Source organism: Lagopus muta, chromosome 16, assembly GCF_023343835.1.
Source record: "Lagopus muta isolate bLagMut1 chromosome 16, bLagMut1 primary, whole genome shotgun sequence".
Lineage (NCBI taxonomy): Eukaryota > Metazoa > Chordata > Aves > Galliformes > Phasianidae > Lagopus > Lagopus muta.
Window position 1 is genome coordinate 8,344,437 of NC_064448.1, and position 25,110 is coordinate 8,369,546.

At 41.6% G+C, this 25,110-nt stretch overlaps 1 protein-coding gene across 6 annotated transcripts in view; it reads right to left on the reverse strand.

Moving 5' to 3' along the window:
* Positions 1-9,929, reverse strand: part of EYA2 (EYA transcriptional coactivator and phosphatase 2) — a 90,110-nt gene extending 80,181 nt beyond the window's left edge. For 2 of the 6 annotated variants that reach the window (XM_048963107.1, XM_048963106.1), the window contains exon 1: positions 8,847-8,957. In XM_048963107.1, the coding sequence (XP_048819064.1) occupies positions 8,847-8,917 (71 nt within the window). In that variant the 5' untranslated portion in view covers positions 8,918-8,957. Of the gene's footprint in view, positions 1-8,846; positions 8,958-9,046; positions 9,141-9,163; positions 9,311-9,872 lie in introns of those variants that run through there. The other 4 variants (XM_048963112.1, XM_048963108.1, XM_048963110.1 and 1 more) reach the window with 4 other exon arrangements.
* Positions 9,930-25,110: the final 15,181 nt, after the last annotated feature.

Sequence of the window (25,110 nt, forward strand, 5' to 3'; positions counted from 1 at the left end):
TAACTTAATACAGAACAACACTTTCAGTGTCTACAGAAGGTACTGTACAGTCTGTAAGGAAATGTGAAATGGTGATGTTCTTTGTTGAGGAACTTGTGAAGAAGCAGCAAAAAAATAACCTTAGGTCATAGTTTGCTGAAGTCACAGCAATACAACAATAAATAAATAGTGAAAAACTAATGAAGACAGAAATCTGCCTTTTTTCTTTTTCTCTTTTGTTCTACAAAGAGCTCACAGTAGTATTTTAATAGCTATGTGCTTACTAAGAAGGTGATACTCACAATATTAACTTCATAACTGCAGACTGACACTGTTTCGTATTTTACAACACAGATAAACTTATATGATTTATAAATAATGTTATACATGAGTGGCTCACTCAGAACTTGTAATTCAATGGCTTCACAGTTACATGCTCTTAACCATCAGCAGCCTATTAAATAACCCAGGTAGTGAAAGAATTCCTTTTACAACTGAAAGCAGCACCAAGACCAAGATGTAAAATCAGCCCTGCCCCATCAGCAAGAGAAAGGAAGCAGCATCTATTAATAAATACAGAACACCAAGTCTACATGCAATTGTCTCTTCCACCATTTGCCAAAGAAAAAAAATGAGGAGTGGAAGATCAATTAAAAAGCAGAAATATAAAACCAAAGCATTAAAGACGACGAGATATTTAAGATCCCACAGCGCTTCTTACAAGTGCGGTGCATCACTCCCCCGCTTCTCCCGGGGGAGTTCCAGCTCTGATAATTACTTTCTGCCTGCTCACAAAGTTCAAGTTCAAAATAATATTCGTTTTCCACTTCCTATCCTAAACCAGGGCATGATGCTTCTGTGCACTGTTAAGCAACCATCCCACTTTGCAAACAGATAAACTGCCGTTGTGATTGAATAATCCTGATTTGTGGCAGCAGGGATAGGGGGAAGAAGCAGTACTAGTATGTAGGAAGGAAAACACCCGATTCTAACATCAACGCATCCTACTTCCAGCAGTAGCATCCTTTATTACTTTCTATTCTAAACCATCGTCTCCACCCCTTACCCCCAACCTTGCAGGGGGATGTAAGTGTTGTCTCAAATCCAGCTCATAAGTTTTACAAGATCTCAAATATTTTATAGAAAACTCAGCTTGTTTCCCTAGTCTCTCATCCCAGTCATTTCTCTTTCTCAAATTATCCGAATCTGCTGCAGCAAACAGGAGGAATGGTTGCCAAACAAACAAAATTAAATCATATGTTAAAGGTAAATATGGATTTTTTCAAATTACCGCTTAAAATTTTCAGGTGCAGAAGCAGTGAAGAGGGAAATTCATTTTAAGGAGAGACAGCAAACGTCTGTCAAAGTTTCTGAACAGAAGAGCCTTGCATTGCCTTGTACACATATTTGTAGCACTGCTGAAGGATGGTGCGTTTTAGGTCAGAAACCTAAGTTTGATTTTTATTCAAAGAGTACTGAATTTTATTACAAACTAGATTCCTCTAAAGTAGACATTCACACAACAGTCTACAAACATTAAACAGAATTAGAATCTTGCTTATTTTATAGCAGCAAATAAAAATAACTGGTGCCTGCCTTATTTTGCTGCTAAAGAGATAGCTCCACCAACACCCCCAGGAGCATTAGGTCATAGAAGATGTTGGATGGAATCAAATCACTGCAAAGGTCTCTCTGTGCAGGAGGTTCCATCTGCTGTTACGGCCAGGGCTGCGGCACCTCCTGCCTGGGGAGCTGTACGGCTTCCACTGGATCTGGATTTCTTCACTTTTGCTAACTGCTGCAAAAGACCTTTGCCAAGTTGCTAATAAGGCCTGTGAGTGCAGATAGCACAGAGACATGGCAATTCCTGCTCCTGTTTTGCAAGGCTTGGATGCTAGAGAAGTCAGTCTGACTTGCACTGACAGCCTTTACAACTGGAAACGTTTTAAAAAAATACACTTATGCAACAGATACAGAAGATTTAAAACTGTTCCCTCTCAATAGGGGACATTCCTTATTTAAATTAGATGACTGAAAACCAGGGAGATCAGGACCAGATCTAGCATATATTTGCCCACAGTTAAGCACAGTGAAAGAGATGATTTATTTTGCTACAAGCATTAAAGCTGACTCACTCCTAATTCTACATCTCAGTGGAGAGGTGGAGTATCAATTTGGCACTTTACAAAAGAGCTTAATAAATTAAAAAAAAAAAAAGTTTTATAAAACCAAATAGTATATATTTTTAAAAAAGAAAAATTTGGACACAGCCAATAAAATGTTCAAAGGCTTTACTTACAAAAGTATTACATGTCATCAAAAAAACCTGTGCTTTTTAGTTTGATAAAGGATGGATAAACAACATCTCTTTTCAAATAAAAACTATTGCTCAATTCTAAAAAAAACTAAAATATTTCAGCCGTTTCAGCCACAAAAATTGAAAGAAAAATGCATTTGCATAGCAGTACTTCAGCTGAAGTTAACATGATCAGTATTTACTGGAAGTGAAGCATTTTGTAAGTACATCTGGACTTTAATTAAAATCTTAAATTATCGTTAGGGAGTTACAATTAAACTCTAACGATGGCAATCCAGTACAGAAGCACAGTCGCAAGGGGAATCAGAACTGGTGATACAGATCCACATTCAAAACTGATCAAAGTTATTTCAAAGCAGTTGTAGGACAATGAAACGGCAAAAAACTGAATCAAGCATTTCATCAAAAGATAGAACTTGCAATAGATGCGAAACTTGCCTTTAAGACAGCTGATGAGGATCTCTGCGTGGTGCACGGACTAAGCTGTAAATAACAGGGGCCCTGAGAACACTTTGCTTACTCAACCTACTTAAAAAACAAGAAATTTCAGATGCCTTGCTTCACTTTCCCCTCACTGTTTCTTGTGGATGCTTGAGTAATCCTAGAAGCATTTCCACTTTTTAAGGCATTTGCTGAGTTTAAGAAATTTTCCCCACGTCCTCTTGCCTTTGTTTAGAAATACAACTCTTTCCTACTCCGCTCGAGTTGGTCTGTGAAGTCGCTCTCTTCAGCACAGAGTGAGGCATTAGTTCTCCGTGGGTTAACTAATTACCATCTGGGCTGACTAGTCCCAAACTGTTCTTCTTATTTAGCATTTTTATTTATCTGTTTAGCTGGGTGGTTTTCCTTCTGAAAAGCAAGGGTGGCAAATGAGGATTTCTGCACCATAAGACCAAACGTCTGGAGTTAGGCATCAAAAAGTATAAAAATACCAGTTTTCTTAAAACTGTCTGTGCAGCTAAGGAGGTACAATTAAACTTGAGCTTTCTTTAATTACTGCAGCCCAGAAAAGTAGGAGCCCACAGGAAGAGCTAGCAGAGAGGAACCATTTCTGCAGAGCAACTTGGCTCTGACCAGGCTTGCAGTCTGTAGTGCTGGCTAATTTAAAAACAACCCCATAGAATTTTTTTGCTGTTGGAATAATGGAAGGCTTCAGTTTTGCTGAATTATTAGCTCGTGTCACAGCAATGGCAAGTTGAGGTTCTACTATGCATCAATTTCCTCTCAAAAAAGCAGAGAGGAGATGAATGACACCGGTATTTCATGCAGCACTCACGCAAAGACATGGACATGAAAAGATCTTAGGTTTGTAATCAAATACCTTAAACTTTCATTTCCTTAAGAGAAAACCACTTGGGAATAAGTTAGAAATGGACTATCATCAAAGAAGTTTCTAACATCTGAAAAACAAACTTCTATAAATTCCTACCAGTCTCTGTCCATCAATAACAACCCTTCACCTGCTTTTCAAATTGCTGAGGCCCAAAGCACAGGCTGCCTCTCCCTGCCTCAATCCTGTTTTCGCTCTTTCTATTCAAACCTGGCAGCAACAAAAAAAACACAACACAACAGCAGTCTTTCAAACAACAAAATCCCACACCCCAGTGAAACACGCAATCTGCTTCTACAAAAAATGTCAGTCAACAAATAGGCACAAATTTCACAATGGCTGAGGTCATTCCCTTTAAGTCATTAGGGTTTGTGGGTGAGTTTTCCTGGTGGTTTTAACATTGGTTTCTGTGATTGCAGTTATGCTTATTTATGCATTTAGAGCGTATGATCTAATACACTTAGGTTTAACTACTTCATTCTTTTGACATTCTTTCCAAATTATAAAAAGGATTCTTGGTGTTTTCACTGCCTTGGTAAAGAAACAAAATTGCTGTCCACATAATTTCTTAAAAATACAGAACAGAGCAAGTACTCGTTGAATATAATTCAAGGAAAAAACCCTACACCAGACATTCCCCTCCTCAATATAGCAGTTGTTTTTGTTTTCCCTCTAGCCATTTGAGAGCACCTACTACTCTTTAGAAATAGATGCTTTGGCTGGCTTTAAACAAAAACAAAACCAACAATATCAGACCGTCGATGTATTTCAGTAACAACTTATAACCAACACTGAAGTTCAGTTTAATTTTTTAACCTGTTTTTATGGTTCTGCTTTTGAAAAAAAAAAAATTCATATTGCATCTTCTACAGCCACTTGGATCTATACATGAACTGTATGTCCATTTTATTTGATGCCTTTTGGTTACGATCTGCTAAGGGTCCTTATCTGATAAAAAATCATGGAATTCAATTTTCTGTTTTTCTAGCTGAAATTAAATGTACCATTTTTTCCCTCCAAAGGAAAAAAAAAATAAAAAAAAATCCCAAGCAACCCCCATTCCATTTTAGGTGAGAAATTCACCTCAAACATTTTCAAAAAGCTCCAGTAAAAAATGCACACGTGCACCTCTCCCCCAGCATACTGCGTGCAGTGCATGGCTGCTAGCATCTATACATAAGCAGCATTCAAGCAATTGAAATAACCTTTTCAAACATGAAGCCGTGGCCGTTCCTATACAAGGTATTTCCAGTGTCTCCAGTACTGCTCTGCATTTCCAAGCACACTGTTAAGAGAAGCAGGAGCGGACAGCACCCAGCAAGTTTCAGAGACAGAAAGGGCCCAGTCCTGCTCCGTCCCTGCAGCCGGAGGCAGCAGCTCACCTGTTGGTTCTCAGCTCAGCATCACCACCAGCTACAGCCATCTTCAGTCCGGATGCAACCCAACCACAACAACAGTGACAAAAAGTAATTCAACAGCACACAAAATATTCTGAATTTTTTAAGACACCAAACCAAACCCCCATCTCCCTGTTTCTATAAAATACAATTCATGGCTATGCTGCTTTCTGCCCCTACAGCAACGTTCCAGGCTCCCCTCTCCCTTACGGCTCTTTTCTTTCTAGTGTTTTTTTCTTAATTCAACTCCCTCTAAGCCAATCCTCCACAAATTACAACAAACTTTCCTTAAAATTCCCCATGAGCCTTACCATGCCTGGCAGCGTACTTCTGGCTTTCTATGGAGCCTCTGCACTTAAACACGAGGGAAAACACCTTAACACAACTGCCCTAATGAAGCATTTCCCGGAGACGGCAGAGGTGACAAACAGAATGAGAGCAAAGCCAAGATGCCATCTCGACTTCAGGCAAACAACCTCTTCTGACCTCTGGCAGCTCCCACACTCTATTAAACAAAACGTATTCTCTCCATGTTAATGAACCATGTACAATCTAACAGATAACACTGATGCTAAATAAACATGTTTATAGGTGACTTCTAATGCTAGGACTTAAGCAGCTGCAGACAAACAATTTTAAATGGGAAGGATTATGCCCATGTATTCCTTTTCTTCTCATTTTAGGTACTTTTGAAGTAATTTAAATACAATTAAAGTCCTACCAGGAACAGCAACTGAAAACAAGTTTAATTGATTTAAATTAAATATTCATTCTGTGACACATTCACTGGAACTGTTGATGTGGTGACAGTCACTGTTTTGAATCCAATTTTCCTCTCCCTCTTTTTCAGCAGTAAATCAACTTCTTGCCAAAGAAGGAAATGGGGTCTGGTTTTGAACACTGTGATCAAAAATATTTTACAAGGTGACTGCACAGTCCTACATCCTTATTCCTGTTTTCTCATCTCTCCTGATTCAACACTTTGGCAGCACCAAATCTACTGGCAAATGGCAACACCTCCAGGCCCCAAAGACAAAACCAAGGTACGCAACTATTTGCTTCTAATTGAGGGGCTTATCCTCACCTGATTAAAATGGGCTGTTTGTTAAACATCCTTACTTGAGTTAAGATCTGCAAATAAGGATGAAGAATTGTTTTAAGAATTGGGCTGCCGTGAACAATTGTTTTTTGATGAGACCCCGTAAAAACAGCCCCAGTCAAGATGGTCTTTCTGGCTTTTCATTAGAAAAGTGAAGGAAACTTCTACCTTTTCCTCTTTGGTGTAACTATTTTCTGTCCTGCGTAGTACAATGTGAAATGTAATGAAAAGAACTCGATTGTTAGTACAGCAATACCGCTGTTGCTGTGAATAATACTCGTGCATGCAGTAATGATCCATCAGAAAGGGCCGTACAAATTTTCCCACTTAATCTAGAAAATAAGCCCTCAACTTATGGGATATATCATGTTAAAACTGCAGAGTTCCATGGTTTATGAAAAGGATTTGAATTTGCAACTTAAGAGATCATCCCTAATAAAAGTTACTACAACGAGGCAAAGTCAACTCAAACATTTTCCTGGCATTCTAAGAACTTTTTTTTTAGGAACAAAATTTTAAAAGCATTTTTCACTGCACAAGTAATCTTAACAATCATTTCCACAGATTAAGTCTAACAACCTGTGAATTTATTACAGAAGAAATTTACTGCAAGGAATAATTAGTCTTCAGCACTGTTCTTGCTTGCTTTCCAGCTGAAGACACCTTAAAGCCATCTGGTTACTGCAAAATTTGGCACAGAAGAAACAAATCTTACTGACGAGAATTATAGCTGAATTCAGAATAGCTGCTTTACTACTACACGTCATAAATAACACTCGGGAAGACAGCAGAAAATTACTGACTTCTTTAATTGTTTTCTTTCTCAGCAGCGTGTACCTACACACACTGACACAAACACAGCCACAGTGACTTCAGCAGGGCACTTCACTGGCTTGAGTCTTAACGTACCACCAACATTTGCAGGATTCTCAGTTAAACTGTTTTCACTTTCAGAAATAATCCATCACATTGGCCATCTATGGAACAACAGCAGGGGAACACGCAAGATTCTCGAAACGGCATTGTGAGGTCATGGTCTTCACATGAATACGTGAGTCAAATCCCTCTGTACAATCGAGCTCCGTCTGTACACTGAACACTGAACGTGGGACTTACTGATGAAGGGGGAATTACCAACAACATATTTATTTCTCCCTAATGAAGCTTTTCTAATGAAATTTAATACTGCCAAGGTTGTGAGATATTTGAAACAGGAGCCCATTTCAAACCTTTCAGCCAAATGCTGGTGATACCATTAGCGAGGCGTGGGAATCGAGTCTGTACGTAGTGCTGGACAGAAAGTGAGCTGAGGGGAGCAAGCTGAACAAAGCAAAGCAAAATAGAATGGTGGCCTCAAACCAAAAGACTACACACTTGTTACTAGGCCAAATGTTTTGACCTGATGGTTGGGAACATAAAAGAGACAGAGATATGAGAATTGGCTGGATGATTTGACTCAAAAACTTAATTTAATTTTGCATCACACAGGAAGTTTTCTTCTTTCTTTCTTTCTTTTTTTTTTTTTTAATAAGATGCAAATTAGAGTAAAATCAAGTTATTTGCTGTAGCATCACTAGAAGTGAATTTTCAACATATATTTTTAAAGGTTTTGGAATGTTTCCAAAGCTGTAAGCACTAATTGTTTTCAGCGTATTTGTACAGTAAGCCTTTCCTATTTATGTATGTAATATTTGAGCCCACAATATTTGAGACTTACATTTCAAGACAGAAATAAGAATTCAGGTTTGCATAAGAGAAGAAACAGTTTATTCAAAGCAAAATGGGCAAGGAGAAAAATTATCTCGTATGTAGTAACGTGTAACACAAACCACAATGCAACGTGGGATGCATGAAAGAAGCTACAAAACATCAGCTTATACACAGAAGCTGTAAGTTAAGATACATTCCAGCTTTTAGGGACCAGATACCCCTAACGCAAGCAGAGTGGGCAGAAAGCATTTTGCCGTGCTTTCCCAATGTTTTCGGGGAAAACCTCCTGGGAGAGAGCAGTGTAGACAGAGGAGCTCTCAGTAAATCCCGAGGTCCACAAGAAGGATTAAACAATGCGATATTCCTGCAACTGCCCCGAACAAAGTCAAGGGATGCGTGAATTTGACACCGTGCTGAACAAAATTCCCGTTAATAAGATTGATTAAATGTTTATTGGTTAACCATACGCATTTAACAACTAAAATTTCACCCTGCAAAACACACCACCGTTCGAAACGTCCGAAAACAGGAGTTGTGTCCCATCGCTAATTTCCGTTAGAGGCTGTTCGCTGCGCTCGGGCACAACTTAACGCTCCAAAAAGTGTACTTCAAGAGCATCAATCACCCGAGAAATTTCCCTCACAGTAGCAATTGCAAAAAAGGAGCATAACTAACTTTATTTAAACGCACATTTCAGTTCGCAATAGAATAGCTAACCGAAGCCGGTTTAAGGTAAGCCGGACGGTCCGCAGCGCATCAAATAACCGCACCAATTAACCCCGCCGCAGCCGCGCCCGTAGGACCCCGAGGCGGTGCCGCGATTCGCCCCGCAGCGCACCCGCGGGAAGCGGCGGTGCCGGGACAGGCGCTGCGCTCCGCTCCGGGTCCCGCTCCGCTCCGCACCGGCCGGGGACGCGGGATCTCCGCGGGCCGCCGCGCACGGGACCCCGCCGCCTGCAGCCCCTCCGCGGGCGCGGGGAGGGCAGCGGACTGTCGTTCCCCGCCCGTACTCACCGGAGCCGCAGCGCTGCGGAGTGTGCGCGCCCGCCGCGAGCGCAGTGAGCATGTGCGAGGCAGGCGCGCATGCCCGCGCATAGGAGCGGAGCGGAGCGGAGCGGGGCGGCGGCTCCGCACCCCGCGCTGCGCCCACCCCTCCCCGCTGCGCTTCCCCGCGGTGCGTGACCTCGCGACGGTCCGTCCCCAGCGAGCCCGACCTGTTGCTTCCCCGCAGCGAGCCCGCCTCAGGGCAGCCCCGCACCGCTCCGACGGCCCCGCATAGCTCCGCATAGCCCCGCACGGCCCCGCAGGCGGCCGTCCCGCCCCGCACCTACCGCACGCGTGGGGCCGCGCCGCCTCGCAGCGTGCGCCCTCGGAGCTGTCCCGCCGCTCGCTACAGCCCGGCCCGGCGGAGGAGGAGCTTCCAGCGGCTCCCGCACGCCGCGGGGCCCGGCCGGAGAGCGGGGCAGCCTCTCGTTGTGGTCACCAAAGCGTCCCCCTGAGCGAGTCCGCTGCTGTGCCAGCTGTGCTCGGCGATCCCCCCGCGCTTTCTAACTTGCTGGGCCGTGCTTTCATTTAGTAGCAGGTACTCCCTCAACGTGCTTTCAGCTTTATCTGGATTAATGCTCTGAACCTACTTTTAGCTACGTTTTTAAGAGAGATTCTTGGTTTAAAACGTGGGTGTTTAAACACAACCTTATCTCCTGTGTCAATTTTTAAATGTCAATTTTAAAAGAATATTTCGGAGAAGTTTATTTCTTTTACACACACTACCACAAGACATGCAGAGCTGCAGGAGCAGCCTCACTCACACAAGGCATCCCTCTGCTCTCACTGACTCGGGCATTGCACAGCTCCTGGTCCCCAGGGCTGAACCCCCACACTTCATGCCATCCTGCTTCTCCCTCCAACATCCCCGCGGAAGCCGGGCTGCATCCGTGGCCATATGGAGGCAGAAAAGCCAAAGAGCACAAAGTTTGTCTTTGTGCTTCGCCTCGTCCCAGCACACAGGTAGCACACATCCACCCCTGCCCACCAGCGTACCTGCTCGCTGGGGAAGCAGCCTGGCCACGGCGGCATCGGGGTGTTTTGCTTCTGCACCCTGCTCTTCCTCTTTCCTCCCCCCTTTCCAGCAGTTTGGGGCTGCGTCTCTCCTGTTCTGGCTCTGCAGCGGAGGAGAGCCTCCAGTCCTTGCCCTGACAGCTTTTATTACACCTAGCCCTTTCCTCAGGAAGGGGAGATCCCAGGAACCGTGGTGGAAAAGCCAAAGGAACACAAAGGGTGTTGAGTTCAGGGTTTGAACAAGCTGCAGCCCACTCATGGATTTAACTCAAAATTTTGACAATGGAACAAAAACATCATTGCAACGAGACAGCTGTTTTTACTATCAAAATCTCTCAGATCAGTTTGACTGCAAAGTGTGTTCCTGCAGTCCTGAGGAGACAAAGCTCCCAGCATCAATGTGGAGCTGGCAAGCTTCCTAGCATGAACTACCTCCTGCAGGCCTAGGAAAACCAAAGCTCTTTCAGTTGTTATTCCCCATCAGTTCTCAGCTGTAACCCTGTGATTTCCCCATGGCTTATCTGCAGCACTGAGCTTACACCGCTCTCACATTAAACTCTCAGGGATCATGGGTTCAGCGGACCTCCTTGCTTCCTTTTTTCTAATCATGGTGCTGGTGAGGAGTCTCTGAGGCACAAGTAAGAATTTGGGTCTCTCAGGATCTGTCTTGAAAAAAAATCTCTTCCTTTTCCCCCAGCTCTGCCCAGAAAACTGATTGCCACATTAGCTTCTTTTGTAGCTGGTCTTAACAAGTTCCTATATACTAATCATTTAAAAATGCCTTGCATGCAAAATTCACTCAACCCCTGATTTCACAATATATTTAAATATATGCTTAGTTTTATGCATGTGAATAGTCCTGTAACAATCAATACAATTATTTACTTAAGTGCTTAAAGCCAGGCAGGTATTTAAGAATTACTATTGTTTGTGGTAATGCCACAGAAAGGCAGAGACCAGGACCTCATTGTTTGCACAGCACCCTGCACACAGAAAGACACTCCTTGTCCCTTTCAGCGTAAGTAATTTTTGCAACTTGTGAATTGATGCCAGAAACAGCTTTTCTGAGCCTGTGGGCAAACATTATTTGTCTACCCTAAAATCCTTTCTGTTTACCAAAAACATTGTATGCAATATTTAGAAAAACAGATAAGGGTGCAGTGGGAAAAGGGTGTGAAGAGGAAGATAAAGGATATACTTTCAATTAGGAATTCTAAGTATTTTCATCATTGCTAGTAACCAGCAAAATGCCTGTAGATCTTAAAGGTGATATAGAAAGGCAGGGAAACAAGCTGTTTTCTGCCCCATGGATGAGATTATGGGTTGGAGTCCCCCCAGTGCTTCTTCCCACGTGCCATATAATGAACGAATACAGAAACTGGAGAAAGGCCAGGTATTCACCAAATGGAAATGCTCCCAGTCAGTGGGCTGATTCTGTACACAGTGTGTTCCTTGAGGAAGTTATTCCACTTTTTGCTGTCCACCTCATATTAGGGAATGAACATGGTTACACCAGCACAAATCAAAAGCAGGTCAGCGTTTTGGCCTACAGCAGGCTCTCTGGCACTTGAGATTTCATGCCACTCTCTGACACAAACCTAGGTGAGGAGCCTTCAAAAAGGTATAAAGGGTTTACTGGGTACTGAATATTATTAACCTCCAGCATAGAAACACCCCAAGTCAGACCTGGAGCATCACAAAGTTCTTTTACCAAGTGTAAGATTTTAGAAGCAACGCATTCTGGGCTCTTGCTAATTATTCTCTGGTCCATGGGTTCATGTTTTCAATTTATCTTTGCACCCACAGTGCTGAATAACTCACTTGTTTTCTCAAACTGAGAGTCTTGCATCAAAACACGATGCCAGAGCTCAGTCTTTCTGAACACAAACCCTCACGCTTAAGAAGACTTTCAGCAAAATTGCGAAAGTTGGCAACCCCACTTCCTAACACATTATTTTGTGGACTGCAGGGAATTTTCATTCTCAGGGCTAATGGTTGCTTCCTTTCTGGTAAAGGCCCAGAACTTCTGCCACTGTTATTGTTAGAACATCATTAATTTATGCAGTGCTTTAAAAACAGAGAGGTACCCCGTCCTCACGTAAACAAGAGCGTGAATGACATAGGCTGGAGACTATTTTGAATCTTCTCTGTACAGATAAACAGAATGACTTTTAAAGAGCTATTTCATGTATTAGTGTCAAAATCCTGCAGTGTACTAATGGTCTGACTCTGGAAAGACTTGAATCATAATTTTAATACAGCTCAGTATGAGGAAGTGCTTAACTGGGGGCTGGCTGCTTAACAGGAGCATTACGTGGGGAGGGGTAACAGTGCTCTGTTTGGTTGTGTTAGTGATACCAAAAGGTTCTGCACCTAGGAGGGTGGGTTCTTCTGGGGATGACACAAGAGCTGCATGAAGGATGCAGTGCTAACATCTTGTATTCTGTGCTGTGAGCCACTGTAACATTTTTCCTGTTTTTTTTTTTTTTCCTAAGAAATATTTATTTGCAAAGTCATAGGCCATAATGTTAAACAAATTGCTAGTTGGGTCTTTAGTACTGGTGATGAACCAATATGCGTTGTCTAACCTGCTTTATCAAAATTCAGAACATTTGTAAGCAATAAACAAAGTGCAAGTTAGCTATTATAGCTCAAAATTAGGCAGGCAGTAAAAAGTAATCCGAGAGGAGGACTGCAGCTACTGATACTATTGAAGCTGGTCTAAAACATATGGTTTCCAATCATTGACACGATGCACAAAAATATAACTCTGCAACTGAGGAGTGCCTGATCTTTTCACCGCTAAGTCATCAAATGCTCCTGTTTGTTTTCCAGTTTTATGTCCCCTTCCTCTTTCTGGTTTTTAAAAGTGGTAGCTTTCGTTAGCTGAAGATTTGGCCCTTTGTACCACCTACAGATGGGCTTTGTTAATTAATTTCCATTACTGACCTGAAATGAAAAAAAAAACCAACAGATTTTTTTACTTTTTTTCTAAACCATCCCACTATTTTGCTTGGAATTTCTCCTGTAGAAACAAAAGTTGTCTCCACTCTATCCTTCCTGCTTCGTCCCTACTTTAGCAGAAAAAAGATTAGTACTCTGAAGACAATGCACTGTTACAAATAGCACACCCACTACAAAACATATGATTTATTGCAGGGTGGGGGGCTGCCATTCCTTGCAGCGGACAGTCATCCCTGAAAACAAATGAAAACAGTATCATCTGTGATTACAATTAATTTGCATGACAATGTATTAAAATTGAACATTTTGGTGAACATTTTGGTCTTTTTCTCCACAAGCTCTTTAAATAGCAGTGAGAGAGACAATGTCAGAGTTGGGCTTCCTTACGAGCTGGGATTGGAGCATTATATGCAAGAACCGTTTGCTTCCTGCTGACTCACTGCAGCACATGCTGCTATGAGCCCTGTTCTGACTGTGGGAAAAGGCCATGGCTCTGCTGGCAGGAGTTATGGTCTGCAGCAGAAATCTGAAAACCTGACCTGGGACAGAGGTAGAGAAATATTTTTAAGATTTGATATGTTATTTCAATTACCAGTAATAAAAAATCACTAGGAGTTTAGACATTGATCCGCTGGGAGAGGAGCTACACCAGTGTATTTTTTGGTGCTAAAGCAGAGCTGGAAAATGGCCAGTTTTCAACTATAATCAATACATGCATTGTAAGTCAGATGAAGAAAATTTGTGTTACTTTTTAACAAAAGAATGCTCCCTTTGAAAAATAGGATGTGTTCGTGGTCCAAAAGGAAGAAGCATGGCTGGTTGCCCTTTGAAAATGGAAGGTATTTCTGCAGTTCTCTCAGAGGCTGCTAACTTTTTTTTTAACATTTCGAAAGTTCATTGATATCAGCTTCCTCCTCGGGGAGGACAGGTGAATTCCATGGACTGGCAAACCTACTCATACACTGTTGTCTGTTTCTGTATGATCAGAGCAGCACACATGAGGCAAAATGTAATTCTGGGACATCACAAGAATTACTTCTGACCCATATAATGTTTCATCTGCCTCCAGGTAGATGATATTACAGTAAGCCAAAAAATCAATGTTGAGAGGGCTCCAGGTTAGGCACTGGTTAACTTCTGATGCAAAAGCATCCGAGTCCCTCCCTGTGACAGCAGCACCACTGGTACAGAGGGGTCGACCAGCCTGCTGGGAGTCTTCCACTTCATGCTTTCTCTAGAATTGCCAAATATTTTGGGTTTTTTTTGACTCATGAACCAAAAGCTATCTTGCTTCCAACTTTGCGTCTGATTCTGACTACAAGGAGGAGTTTCATTTTAGTAATCTGAATGGAAGACTCTGGAACTTTCTTAATGTTCCTGCCTCTGCTTGGAATCAGACCATATTATTATGCAAGACCAATACTTTAATGTTTTATTTTAAACTTGGAGAACGTTTACTTAAATTCAATCTACTGCTGTTCAAGAAGCTAACTTTTAAGTCACATTATAGTTGATGGAAAAACTAGGGACAAATTCAGTTGTACTTTCAATGTAATTTAACTACAGCATAGAAACAGGCTTTCAGACCTTTCATCGAACTGATTTACGAGCGGAACTAAGGCTTGCTTAGTACAACATTTTCACAGTAAGAGTTACATTCCCACCAAAGGGAATGCTGTCAGGTAGAATGACCATGAGTCAATTCTGCCAAACTAATTGCTCTTGTTCAGATCGGCCAATCTGCCTGCCTCAAAACTTTCTAATTGAAATAATTAATATTTAAATAATGCTCCAAAATTTGACTTAAATGTTTTAAATGAGAATAGGTGCAAAAGAGTTTTTGCTGCTTTCCCCACCAATAGCATTGATTGGACTTCTAGATTTGTTTAACAAACTAATGATACATGTTGAAGAACTGGAAAGTATGAAAGGAAATATGCTTCTAGCATACCACCTTACTACATTTACTGAATGCACATGATTGCAGAGTGTAAAGATCCACCCCAAGTTGAAAGAACAAATGCTTTTTCCTAACTGTCATATAAATACACTGAAAATTAAGAAATTCACATCTAGTCTGATAGTGCAAGCAAATTGCCAACAGTCTACTCTCATGTTGTTGTTTTTTTGGTGAAGAAGAAACACTATAGTTCATTTGCTGATTATGACTGAGATAATTTGCATCTTGCTAGTCCATGCTAAAGGCAGGAATAAGGCACATCCTCAGTCAGTAAGACTGAGGGCTCCATGCTCCCTTTTGATAACTCATTGGTCACCCTTTGGAAGTATAAAGCAAATAAATCAATATGATTTATAGTTTTGGGAGCAATTCTCTGCAGATCAATTTACCTAGAATAATTCTTTTAAAAACTGACTGTTAAAATGTTTCCTATTCATTTTGTGCTCAAGAAGATAATTAGACTAAAGTGTTCCCTTATGCTCAAAAAATGTGACCTTTTATGATCTAGCTTTTACTTTCAGTCTGTGTGCACCTTTTTCTCACTGTTGTGCAGTTGTGCAGTGGATGCTGAGGCAGGCAGTTGCCCTTTATGCCCATAGGCAGAGGACAGACAAGTGCTTGCTGTCTGTGGCACAGCCCAGCATTCACCTAGGAGGAGGTTTGCTCATCTGCTGTGTAAGAAACAAAATAACTTGGGGCTTTCATACAGTTATTTCAAACAGTGGGAAGTAGTATGGTAAGGTCTCCATCTGGCTTCTGGCAATTTGAGTACATCTACTGCCTTGTTTACATCATTTGAAAAATATAATGAATACAGTATGCTGTCTCCAAAATAATATTGCATATAAGGCCAGTAAATTTAGAATAAGAGGTTTTGTAAGAGTTTAGCACATCACCTCTCTGTAAATTTTAATTAAGTGTTCCTTGTCGTGCTTTGCTGAGATTCTATTACATCCAACAATCAGATGGAGAAATGCAAGCAGTAGGGATGCCAAAGCAGCAGCAGAGATTCAATCCAGTGGTGATTCAATCCAGTTGTATTTTGTTGATGGCTTTCCACTTACCCCCACATTATGACTATGGCCCATGTATTTCAGGGATCAGTGAATGCCAACAACTTCCTAAGGACAGATGATCCAGGAACCAAGTGTGACCCAGCACAGGCAGTGACAGGTATTAGTAGTGGAGCCCATTGAAGTGTCCCAGACACAAGGGATGAGGAATCAGCTCCAGGGACCTTACAGGGAGCCTTATCAGGAGCAAAACCAGAAGGGATCAGGGAGAAGACTGGAAATGATCTAGATCTATACCTACCCAAGAGACAGGCTGGACAGGCATCCACAGTCTAGGAATTAGATGGGGGTTCTGGAGCTGAGTTGGGCCAGGGGGTTCCATATGGCTGCTCAGAGCAATTAAGGCTTCTTGGTAAATTCAGGTCTGTACCAATAGTTGGAAAAAGGTGACTTGCAACTTCTTCAGTTTGTTTATTCGAGTTTGGTATGGAGCATGAGAAAACAAGCTGGGTCAAATGAGGAGCTCACTGGCAACTTAGGTGTGAGTCCAACTCCTCAGAAAGGTTTGCACAACTGCAGCCTCTGAGCACAGAGCTGGGGACCAGGTGCACAGCAGCTGGAGGCTGGCTTTGTGCAAACCAGACACCCAGCAGAACCTGTGCCATTGCCCACATCAGGTAACCAGTGTCTTGTCACCAGCATTTTATTGTGGTTCATTGGATACTGTAGTCTGAGTGAATCTACAGACTCTTGACATCAAGCAAACCAGCTCTAAGGGTCATACTTACAGCTGAGACTTTACCTGAAAGGGGCAGAAGTATAGAGTAGTTCCTTTGAAGGGGATCTACAAAGATTGTCAAGTCCACATGAGAAAGTCCATGTGGAAAAACTTGTTATATTGGGCTTCTAAGGCTCCCTGTGGTGTATGCAGTCTCTGAGAAGAACTGGCACTTCTCCACAAGTTGAGATCCTTTTTACAGCAAGTTCTCGTAATGAGCGAGATGGATCATTTGCTGGTTTGTGATATCTGTATTGCTCCCCTATTTTTCTAAATATCTATTTATATGTATTTACTCTCACTTATGTTTTGCCTGTATGAACTGATAGAAAATAATGCCTCTGTTTGGGTGAAAATGATTTTGCCATCAGAATTCATGGGCCTTTCCTCATTCATTTCAAGGGCTGCCAGTTTTAACATCAGCTTCCAGAGGCCCTGTATGCCCCTACAATACAGACCAGAAATACTGAGTACATTACAAGTAGCAGGTTACACTTCAAAACACTTGGTTCACAGTGTTCAAGGCTATTAATCATTTTTATTACACTAAAGGACTGAAAGGGCTTAGAAACTTTGCCTAGGAAACAGTATAGATTCTGAACAGCTGCACTATGACTCCTGCTCACATTAGATTTTGGACAGACCACTGATTTTCAGTAAATGTTCTTGGCGGCCAGGAAGTGCTGAAACTGGCAAACTTTCTTTGCTTCTGAAATGAAAAACATGCCGGTTATTCTGATTTAGATCATCAGTATGGCCCAGATTTACCACTACATCACACCATCATAAAACTGGAGTATCAGGGGAATTTACTTCCAGACCAGACACAATCAAATTAATTGCAGGGAGTGCATATAATCTTTTCTTTTTGTTTGTTTTTGAGGCTTTGTAAATTGGCACTGTATAAATAAACTTTTTTTGTTTTGTTTTGTTTTGTTGTTACAATTGTTAGTAAGGAAATGGTGGAATTTGGATGTGAATTAGATTTTCAGAATTGCAAAACATTGCACTTGTCTGACAAATGAAAGGATCGGTGTTGTGTATGCAACTGTAGGTATGTTAAAATAACACTTAATGTCTGTATATGTTTCTGCGTACTTGGCTTGACAGACAAACACATCAAAAACTAAACTGTAGTTTGGACTTCTGAATGTGGGAATTACATGCATAGGAATATTTCAATTGTATAAAAAGAGAAGATTCCTTACCCCCAAATAGCGTTCAAATCAGATATTTTCAACAAAGAGAGGGGGAAGATAAATACCATTTACACTCTCCAGGTAAAGCAATTTTATTATTAACATCCAGAAGGATCTGTTTTGTAATTTGACTTTTCCTAAAAAAAAGTTATTGCAAAGACAATTGCATGTAAGTTTCCTCAAAAAGAGTAACACTGAAAAGTGCTTTATTGCAAAAAAGTACGACAGGCTGCTTAGTGAAGTGCTGCAGTCAGAGAAATACAAACATTTTCTGTGTTTGGCATTTCCACTTCTACAGAGATCTTTATGTAGCAAATGCATGGGGAAAAGTAAATTCAAATGGAGCATTTGATGTGATTTTTCAAATGTTCAATATAAAAAGAGGCCCATTTCCTAGCTCTGTAAAAATAAATTTATTGTTTGTGGGTTTCTTTTTTGTTTCAGAAGAGAGGCTATTACACAAAAATCTGTTTTCTTTCTTTCCCTTTTCCCTCTTTTTTTTTAATGGTAGGGTAACTTTCCAGTTTCACTGCTTTTATAGCTCAGAATCCTCAGAACTCAGTGCGTATTGAGTAGAATTCTCAAATCTCTCAGCATTCATAACTTGAAAAATCGCATGATTATTAAACTAATGTCACTGTTTTGCGATGAAGCAGAAGCCTACACTCTTGTGATTTATTGCACAGGCAGTTGACACAGCTGCAGGAGGGTATCAGACAGTAAGCTTCTCTGTCTCATTCGTAGAGACCCACATCTATGGTTGGTGTTTCTGTTTCAGTAGCATTTGAGATTTCATTCTCCTGTACGCTCACATGAGAGAATAGTGCCTTTTCAAAGAGCTGAGATTTTAACAGACAGAAGTGGGAAGAGAAGAGCTTCTCTGTTCTCTGCTCAGGTTCCCAATGGTAAAATTCACGTGCATGGTGCCGAGTCCTGCTGATTTCAACTCCTTTCAGACAGCAGTACTTCGAGATAGTGCACAAAAACATTTCAATCCACAGTGCCACTTTGAAAATAAGCTTGAGTCCTGACAATTTTCCACCAGAGCATGTCCAGCTTCCCAAACTGCTTCCTTTTGTTGATTTTGGGATGAACTTGACTTTCATCACAGAAAGCCCTCTCCTTTGTTTTCTAAGGCTTTTTCTGCTGAGCAAATAAGTGTATTTCTCAAGCACAGCCCTCTGAAGGCACTGAAGCATGCTGAATACAGAAGAGTAATTTGTTCCCTCAGGCTGTATATGCCTTGCTCTAAAAATTACAAGATGAGAATCTATGGCAGCGCTGAGAGCACACACTGGATTTGTTGTATGGTGAGAAGAAAACAGGTTATGGCTTATCTTGTTCATTCACTGCAGATAAGAGAGGCACTGCCCTTTTCACTCTTTTGTTTCTTTGGGTTGGGATCAAATCCCCATCTGTCCATCAATGTGAACAATCGTGTCTGAGTCAAGAGCACTTTGATTTAAAATGATATGGTTGGAAACACCCTCTTTGCTAAGATGAAATGAACAAGGAAATGGCCCTCATGTAAGCTTCTGGGGAGAGACTGTCTGCTCAGCTCACAGGCCAGTCAAAATATGCTTTCTGGCAGGGAGCGTAATTAATAGAGCAGCTTCAATAGATGGAGATTCAAGGGCAAGAGACTGGTGTTGTTCTACAATTCTTTTGGGTTGAAACTTAAATCCAATTTTAATGAGGTCATAGTAGAAAATTAATTTATTTTCTATCTTCCAAACAATATCTTCTTTGTTAAACAAGAAGATTGGAGAGTTATGTTTTTTTAATTTTATTTTTTAATTTAAATAATTATTGGTATATGCTTGAAAATGTGAAAAATTGGCCCCTTTCATTTCCTGAAGACAATCATGTGATAATCTTAAGTGGACCACATAAACATATTAATCTCATAACCCTGTGTGCTATGGAGAATTGAGAAATCTCCATACTTTGGTTTTCCTCTGGGTGGGATGTCAAGAATGATACGAAAGGAGTGGTTCTGTAGGGAAAATACAAAACTGCTGAGTAACAGCAACAGGAGTACACAGGGACCTGTTGTGGAGTGGTCTCCAGTGGATGTGGTGAAAACTCCGCTGCTCAAAACATCAAAAACTTGTGAGTGCTGAGAGTCTCATAGCACCCAATGTTCTTCATAATCTCCAGCTTCTGGAACTGATAAACTGATCAGCATTTCCACATACCTCACATAAACAAGCACGCTGGGAGTAACCAACTATCCCTGTGCAGAAAACTTGGATGTGAGATTCTAAAAGATTCAAATATTAAGAAATATAAAGAAAGCAGATTTAGCAGATCTGGCAGCTATAAAATTTGAACCTGCAAGTTTGCCAGTAGTTCTGCAAATAAAAGCATTGGCCAGTGTGTCTGCAGTGAGGAAGTGTCAGCTATGAGTGGTAGTGTGGGTGTCCTGGGATACTGACATCCTGTAAACATCCCCTGCTCCCCATCTGCCTGCATTCTTTGGCAGTGCCCAGGTATTTGGTGTATGTTTTTACAGATCCTGTGAGGCAGTGAGAGGTGCTGTCTGGGTGCCCAGGGAGTACAGAACTGCCCTGAGATCCCCATCAGGGGCTTGGCTTTGCATCTGTCACAGCTGGGGTATGAATATCACCATCGTTCTTAATTACCATCCTTCAGAGTGCTTTGTGTGCTCTATTTCTCGCATGAAGTGTGAGTCCTTCCTATCAGAACGAGTGTTTAACTACAATGGACTTGGCAATTGCCTGCATGGAGCAGACAGCCCTTGGGGGGGCAGGCACAGCTAGCCCAGAGCAGATATGGTACTAAGGAACATGGTTTAGTGGGCAACAGTAGTGGTAGTGGATGGCTGGAGTAGATGGTCTTAGAGGTCTTTTCCAACCTTACTGATTTTATGCTCCTATGAACCGACGGGAATGGAAGCCCTTGAAGCAGCCCATGTCTGATGGCTTCTCACTGTGCACAGGCAGGTAACACTTTATCACGTACATGGGTCTCATATGGATTTTGGAAGGAAATGAACTAAGGGAAAGGCAGATATTTGGATTAAGAGTGACATGATGGAAGTGCTAGAGTAACAACAATGCATTAAATTATTCTACTGTGGTCAGGAAACAGTCTCTGTATTCAGCAGTTTCAGATAAATCTCAGTGTGTGTCATTGCTTCAGACCCTATAGTGACTGATAATTTCCAGGAAAGGGAGAAACACGTTCTGCAGCTCTGTTACTACGAGTGCTTTTCAAGTGGCTGCAGAGATGCCTGGAGTTCATTTACACACACCCTTCTACAAAATCCATGCAGGATCTTGTGCCAGCAACCTCATGGCCAGGGCACCATTAACTCTGATGCTTGTGCAAATTGCTGCTGTTGCACTGACAGCAAAAGGTGCATCCTCCTGGAGCACTTCATGCAAATAAAAATGCACTTCTAAGCAGACTGCTAAAATTTGATTTCCCAAAGGACTGAGGCAGTCCTGCTGGGTTATGAAGCTGACCAGGTTTCAAACCTGCTGTTTAGTTACTTAAGTCATCACATGGCAGTTGATGCCTGCACTAAATGGAAAAGTGTATTCTTTACATGCACACGCAGTTTAATGTCTTTGCCAAACTTTTTTCACCTCCTCTGCTACTCTAAGCCATCACCTGCTAGTGCTTGTGGCGTGCAAATTGGAGAGTTTTCTTTATGAGTTGCACATAAAATCCACACCTCTGGTCATGCATGAGAAACTGCTGAAAGAGCCCAATACAGTCCTGAAACTTGTTCCATGTTTTATGGACAAGACCTTAAGGTTGTTTGCTTTTCAGAAATGCACCATGTGTCATGCCTGACCCTGTTGGCACTCACAGATACTAAATGACACACTCTTGGCAAGGAACCCAGCTGGCTAATTATGCATGCAGTTTACCTACATGCTGGCTTTAAAAGGAGCTCAATTAAATGATCCAAGGGGTCAGCAGGAAAATGAAGGCATTACCAGAGCAATGAAACCTTTTCTGCCTACCCAGGCAAAGCCAACTATAGTCACAGTGTTCAGGAAAAAATAAAAGAGCAGATGTTTTCCCTTTAAAAAGAAGCATACTTTGCTCATTATTGGCATTGAACGTTATCAATCTTGACATTCATTTTTATTGTTGCCGAAGAGATTTTCATATTATTTGGGTATTATTTTACTGCTTATACTTTTCTCATTCATTAGCTGTCAGTTTCCAGGGGGCCATTTTTAGAGAAGTGCTGGTTTAGTTGAGCAAAAATAACAGAATCTCTCTCTTCTCTGCCTTTGTAGTTGATAGTTTTTCTAGTTGGACTGGTGTAACATTAGCATTATTTGTGGAATACAATGGGCTTTTCAAATAAGCCTGTCTCTTAATTAAACAGATATATCCAAATGAAAGCTATTTGTCTAACAGAAGAACATAAAACTAAGAATATTTATTACAATTTTTGTCAATTATGGGGGATCTTTCAGAGTTTCTGGAAGACTCACCAAGGGGCTTTGCCTGGGCTGCTGCCAAACAGGCAATACTGAAAGAAGAACTGGTGCCCCACTGCAGCGCCCCATGCTTTGTAAATGCCCAAGCAAGGGCTGTGGCCAGAAGCCACCAGGAAGCCCAGGAGGAAGGAGTGTGGGGACATTTCCAGCATTAAAGCATTTGGCATCTTACTTTTGCTTCACAGCAGTGATGAGTTTTCTCTGGAGGTTTGCCTGGCCCTATTGGGGAATATACCTCATGCAGAAGAGGGCATGAACTTGAATTTCTCTGGTTAAATCTTGTGGCATGCAGGCTTTGAGAGCTACCCAGCAAATGCCTCCTGCATTTGACAATGGGAACTCAAAGACATATCACACTGCTGCTGTCTATTTGAAGAATTTTTGCTTCTGGTGCCTATAAAATAACAGGAAGTGGAAGGTTTTTAAAGTGAGACGAATTCCCAAAGTCATTACGCTTGGTTAGTGTCTTTCACAACACTGCTAAGTTCTAGGTAATGGTATGCATAACCCTGAAAAGCAGAAACAGAAAGACAGGAAATTATGGCTGAACTTGTGTTTTTCTTAGGGTGTGTGTGCTCACTGTTGGAGCAGTCAGTGCCAAGTATTGTGAAACACAGTGAGAAGCCCCTTTGCAGCTAAGTTTCTGTTTAAAACTCAGCCAGATTGTAGCGAGATATGGAAATCTCCAGAAGAGGTATCCTGTAAGGGCAGGCAGCAGCCTTGAGAAGTGCCACTTGCACCTCTGGGAGTCTCATTTATGCCCCAGCTGCAGCTCCAGCATCATAAGGAGGATCCTTGTATATAAGAAAACGTGAGCTGGTGCCTGAAGCAGCACTGATGTGCTCTTTCAGCCTTTAAGGGTTTAGATCATCCTCCTAACTGTCATTTTCAGTATACTTGTATTTCAAATTAGATCATATCTCATCATCTACTGACACGATATTAAAAGTGTTTCTTTAAGGAGAACTTCAGATGTCACAACACTTGGGCAAAAACACTGCATATTCCAGCAGATAGTTGGTCTCATCCCTATCTGTCTTACGAATCCCTCTTCAAAAGTGGTTCATGCGCATGAAAGCTCACAGAAGTGTGAGTCTAACTGACAGACCTTGCTCCTACAAGTACAAATTCCTACAAGTCCAGGACACGCAGAAGGTCTGATGCTCCTGGCTCACACTGTTGCCCGATGTACTCGGTGCTCTTGTAAATGATGTTGTGGTCCTGAGCCTCTCCTCATTCATTCTGAAGTGGCCTGAAGTCAGGCTAAGTCACCTGCCATCAGTTATCTGCAGGAGATAAAGCACAATGGGGTGATATTTGCTGAAAGCCGTGTTAGGTGCAAGATGGATGAGCTGCTGATCTTCCTGTCTCTCTCAGCACCCTGTGTCCTTTCCTCTTCCTGGTATCTCCATGTAGCCTCTCCCTGCCTGAAATATGGCTGTCTGTGTGACTGGTCAGCCAACCCCTGCTTTTTACAGATCATTTAGGGCAGGGTAACAGCTCTTGCTTTGGATAGGAAGGATAGGGGAAGCAGCAGCAGCAGACTTCCAGCCCTTAAACCTTCACAAAGGGTGAAAAAATGAGAAGCAGTGTTGGGCAGCCACGTGAAAGGGTTATATGAAAAGACAGTAAATTGTCTGAAGTACACACTGACAAATACAAGCTCTAACCACTCTCAATTAGATGTAGCTTCTTCCAGATTCCAGCAGAGAAATGGTGGAGCCTTACCATGCCATTTGGCTCCAATTGTTTTGTAAGATCCTAATGTAGCAGCCAAATCTTTTTATTACAAAACAGATGAGTCCTGAGTGGCCTTGGGAGCTGACGAATACCTGACATAAAGTTTAGTGAGCACCATAAGGAACAGATCAAACCTTGCTCACGCGTGTTGTTCATTTACACCTTGCATCACAAGCAGCCCCACGTCTTCATCTCAGCTTTGTATTAAATCTAGACAATGAGCTTAATTCACCACCACATTCCTTTATTTTTACCTCAGGATAATTCCATTTAAACCAGAGTATGGACTGGACTAACGCAGTGTTTTTTGTGCCAAAGAAATCAATGCTACAAGCCTTTGAGCTTCCTGACCTGCTGTTTTGCTTTAGCCTTCACTTTGGGTTTTTTTAAACCTACTTGGGGATCTTGATGGGTTCATATTTGTCAGAGGCTCCTCTGCTGTCTCAGGAGAGCCACTTAGGTGCTAGAATTAAATACCAAATGACAGATTTTTCATAGCATGGGAAGAGCAAAACAAAACAGCTGTCTGCTTAAACCTGAAGGAGCAGGAACTGGGCTGCCCTTTAAAAATAAACCTGGCATTGGAGATGGTGACTGAGATAAAATCATAGCCAAAAATGCTGAATATTTAGGATGCTCAAAAATATTCTTATGTTAGTGGTTTGCAAATGTGGAAACAATATATTCAAGCTTTATTTTCTTTAGCATGTTCTTTGGCTGAAAGTGAAGTTCAACATTCAAAATGACCATGTATTAATGGAACTCTTTTAGTCAATCCACTGTTTTCCTGTATTCGGTCAGACCCACTGCTTCTCGTGCCAAAAATAAGTTTTTACTGAGTTTTACTTCTGTTAGCCTGAACGAGTCAAAACAATGGAGAATGAACAAACTGAAGATTCTGCTATTCATATCCAAGGTCACTAAATTCACCTGCTTAAACTTGTTAAGAGAGTGGGGTATTGCGATTATTGATAAGGTCTGACTTAGACCTACAGAACCTACAGTGAGATGAAGATACAGGTCTGAAATAACTCACATACAATACACAACAAACAAGTTACCAGCTGGACTCTAATTAA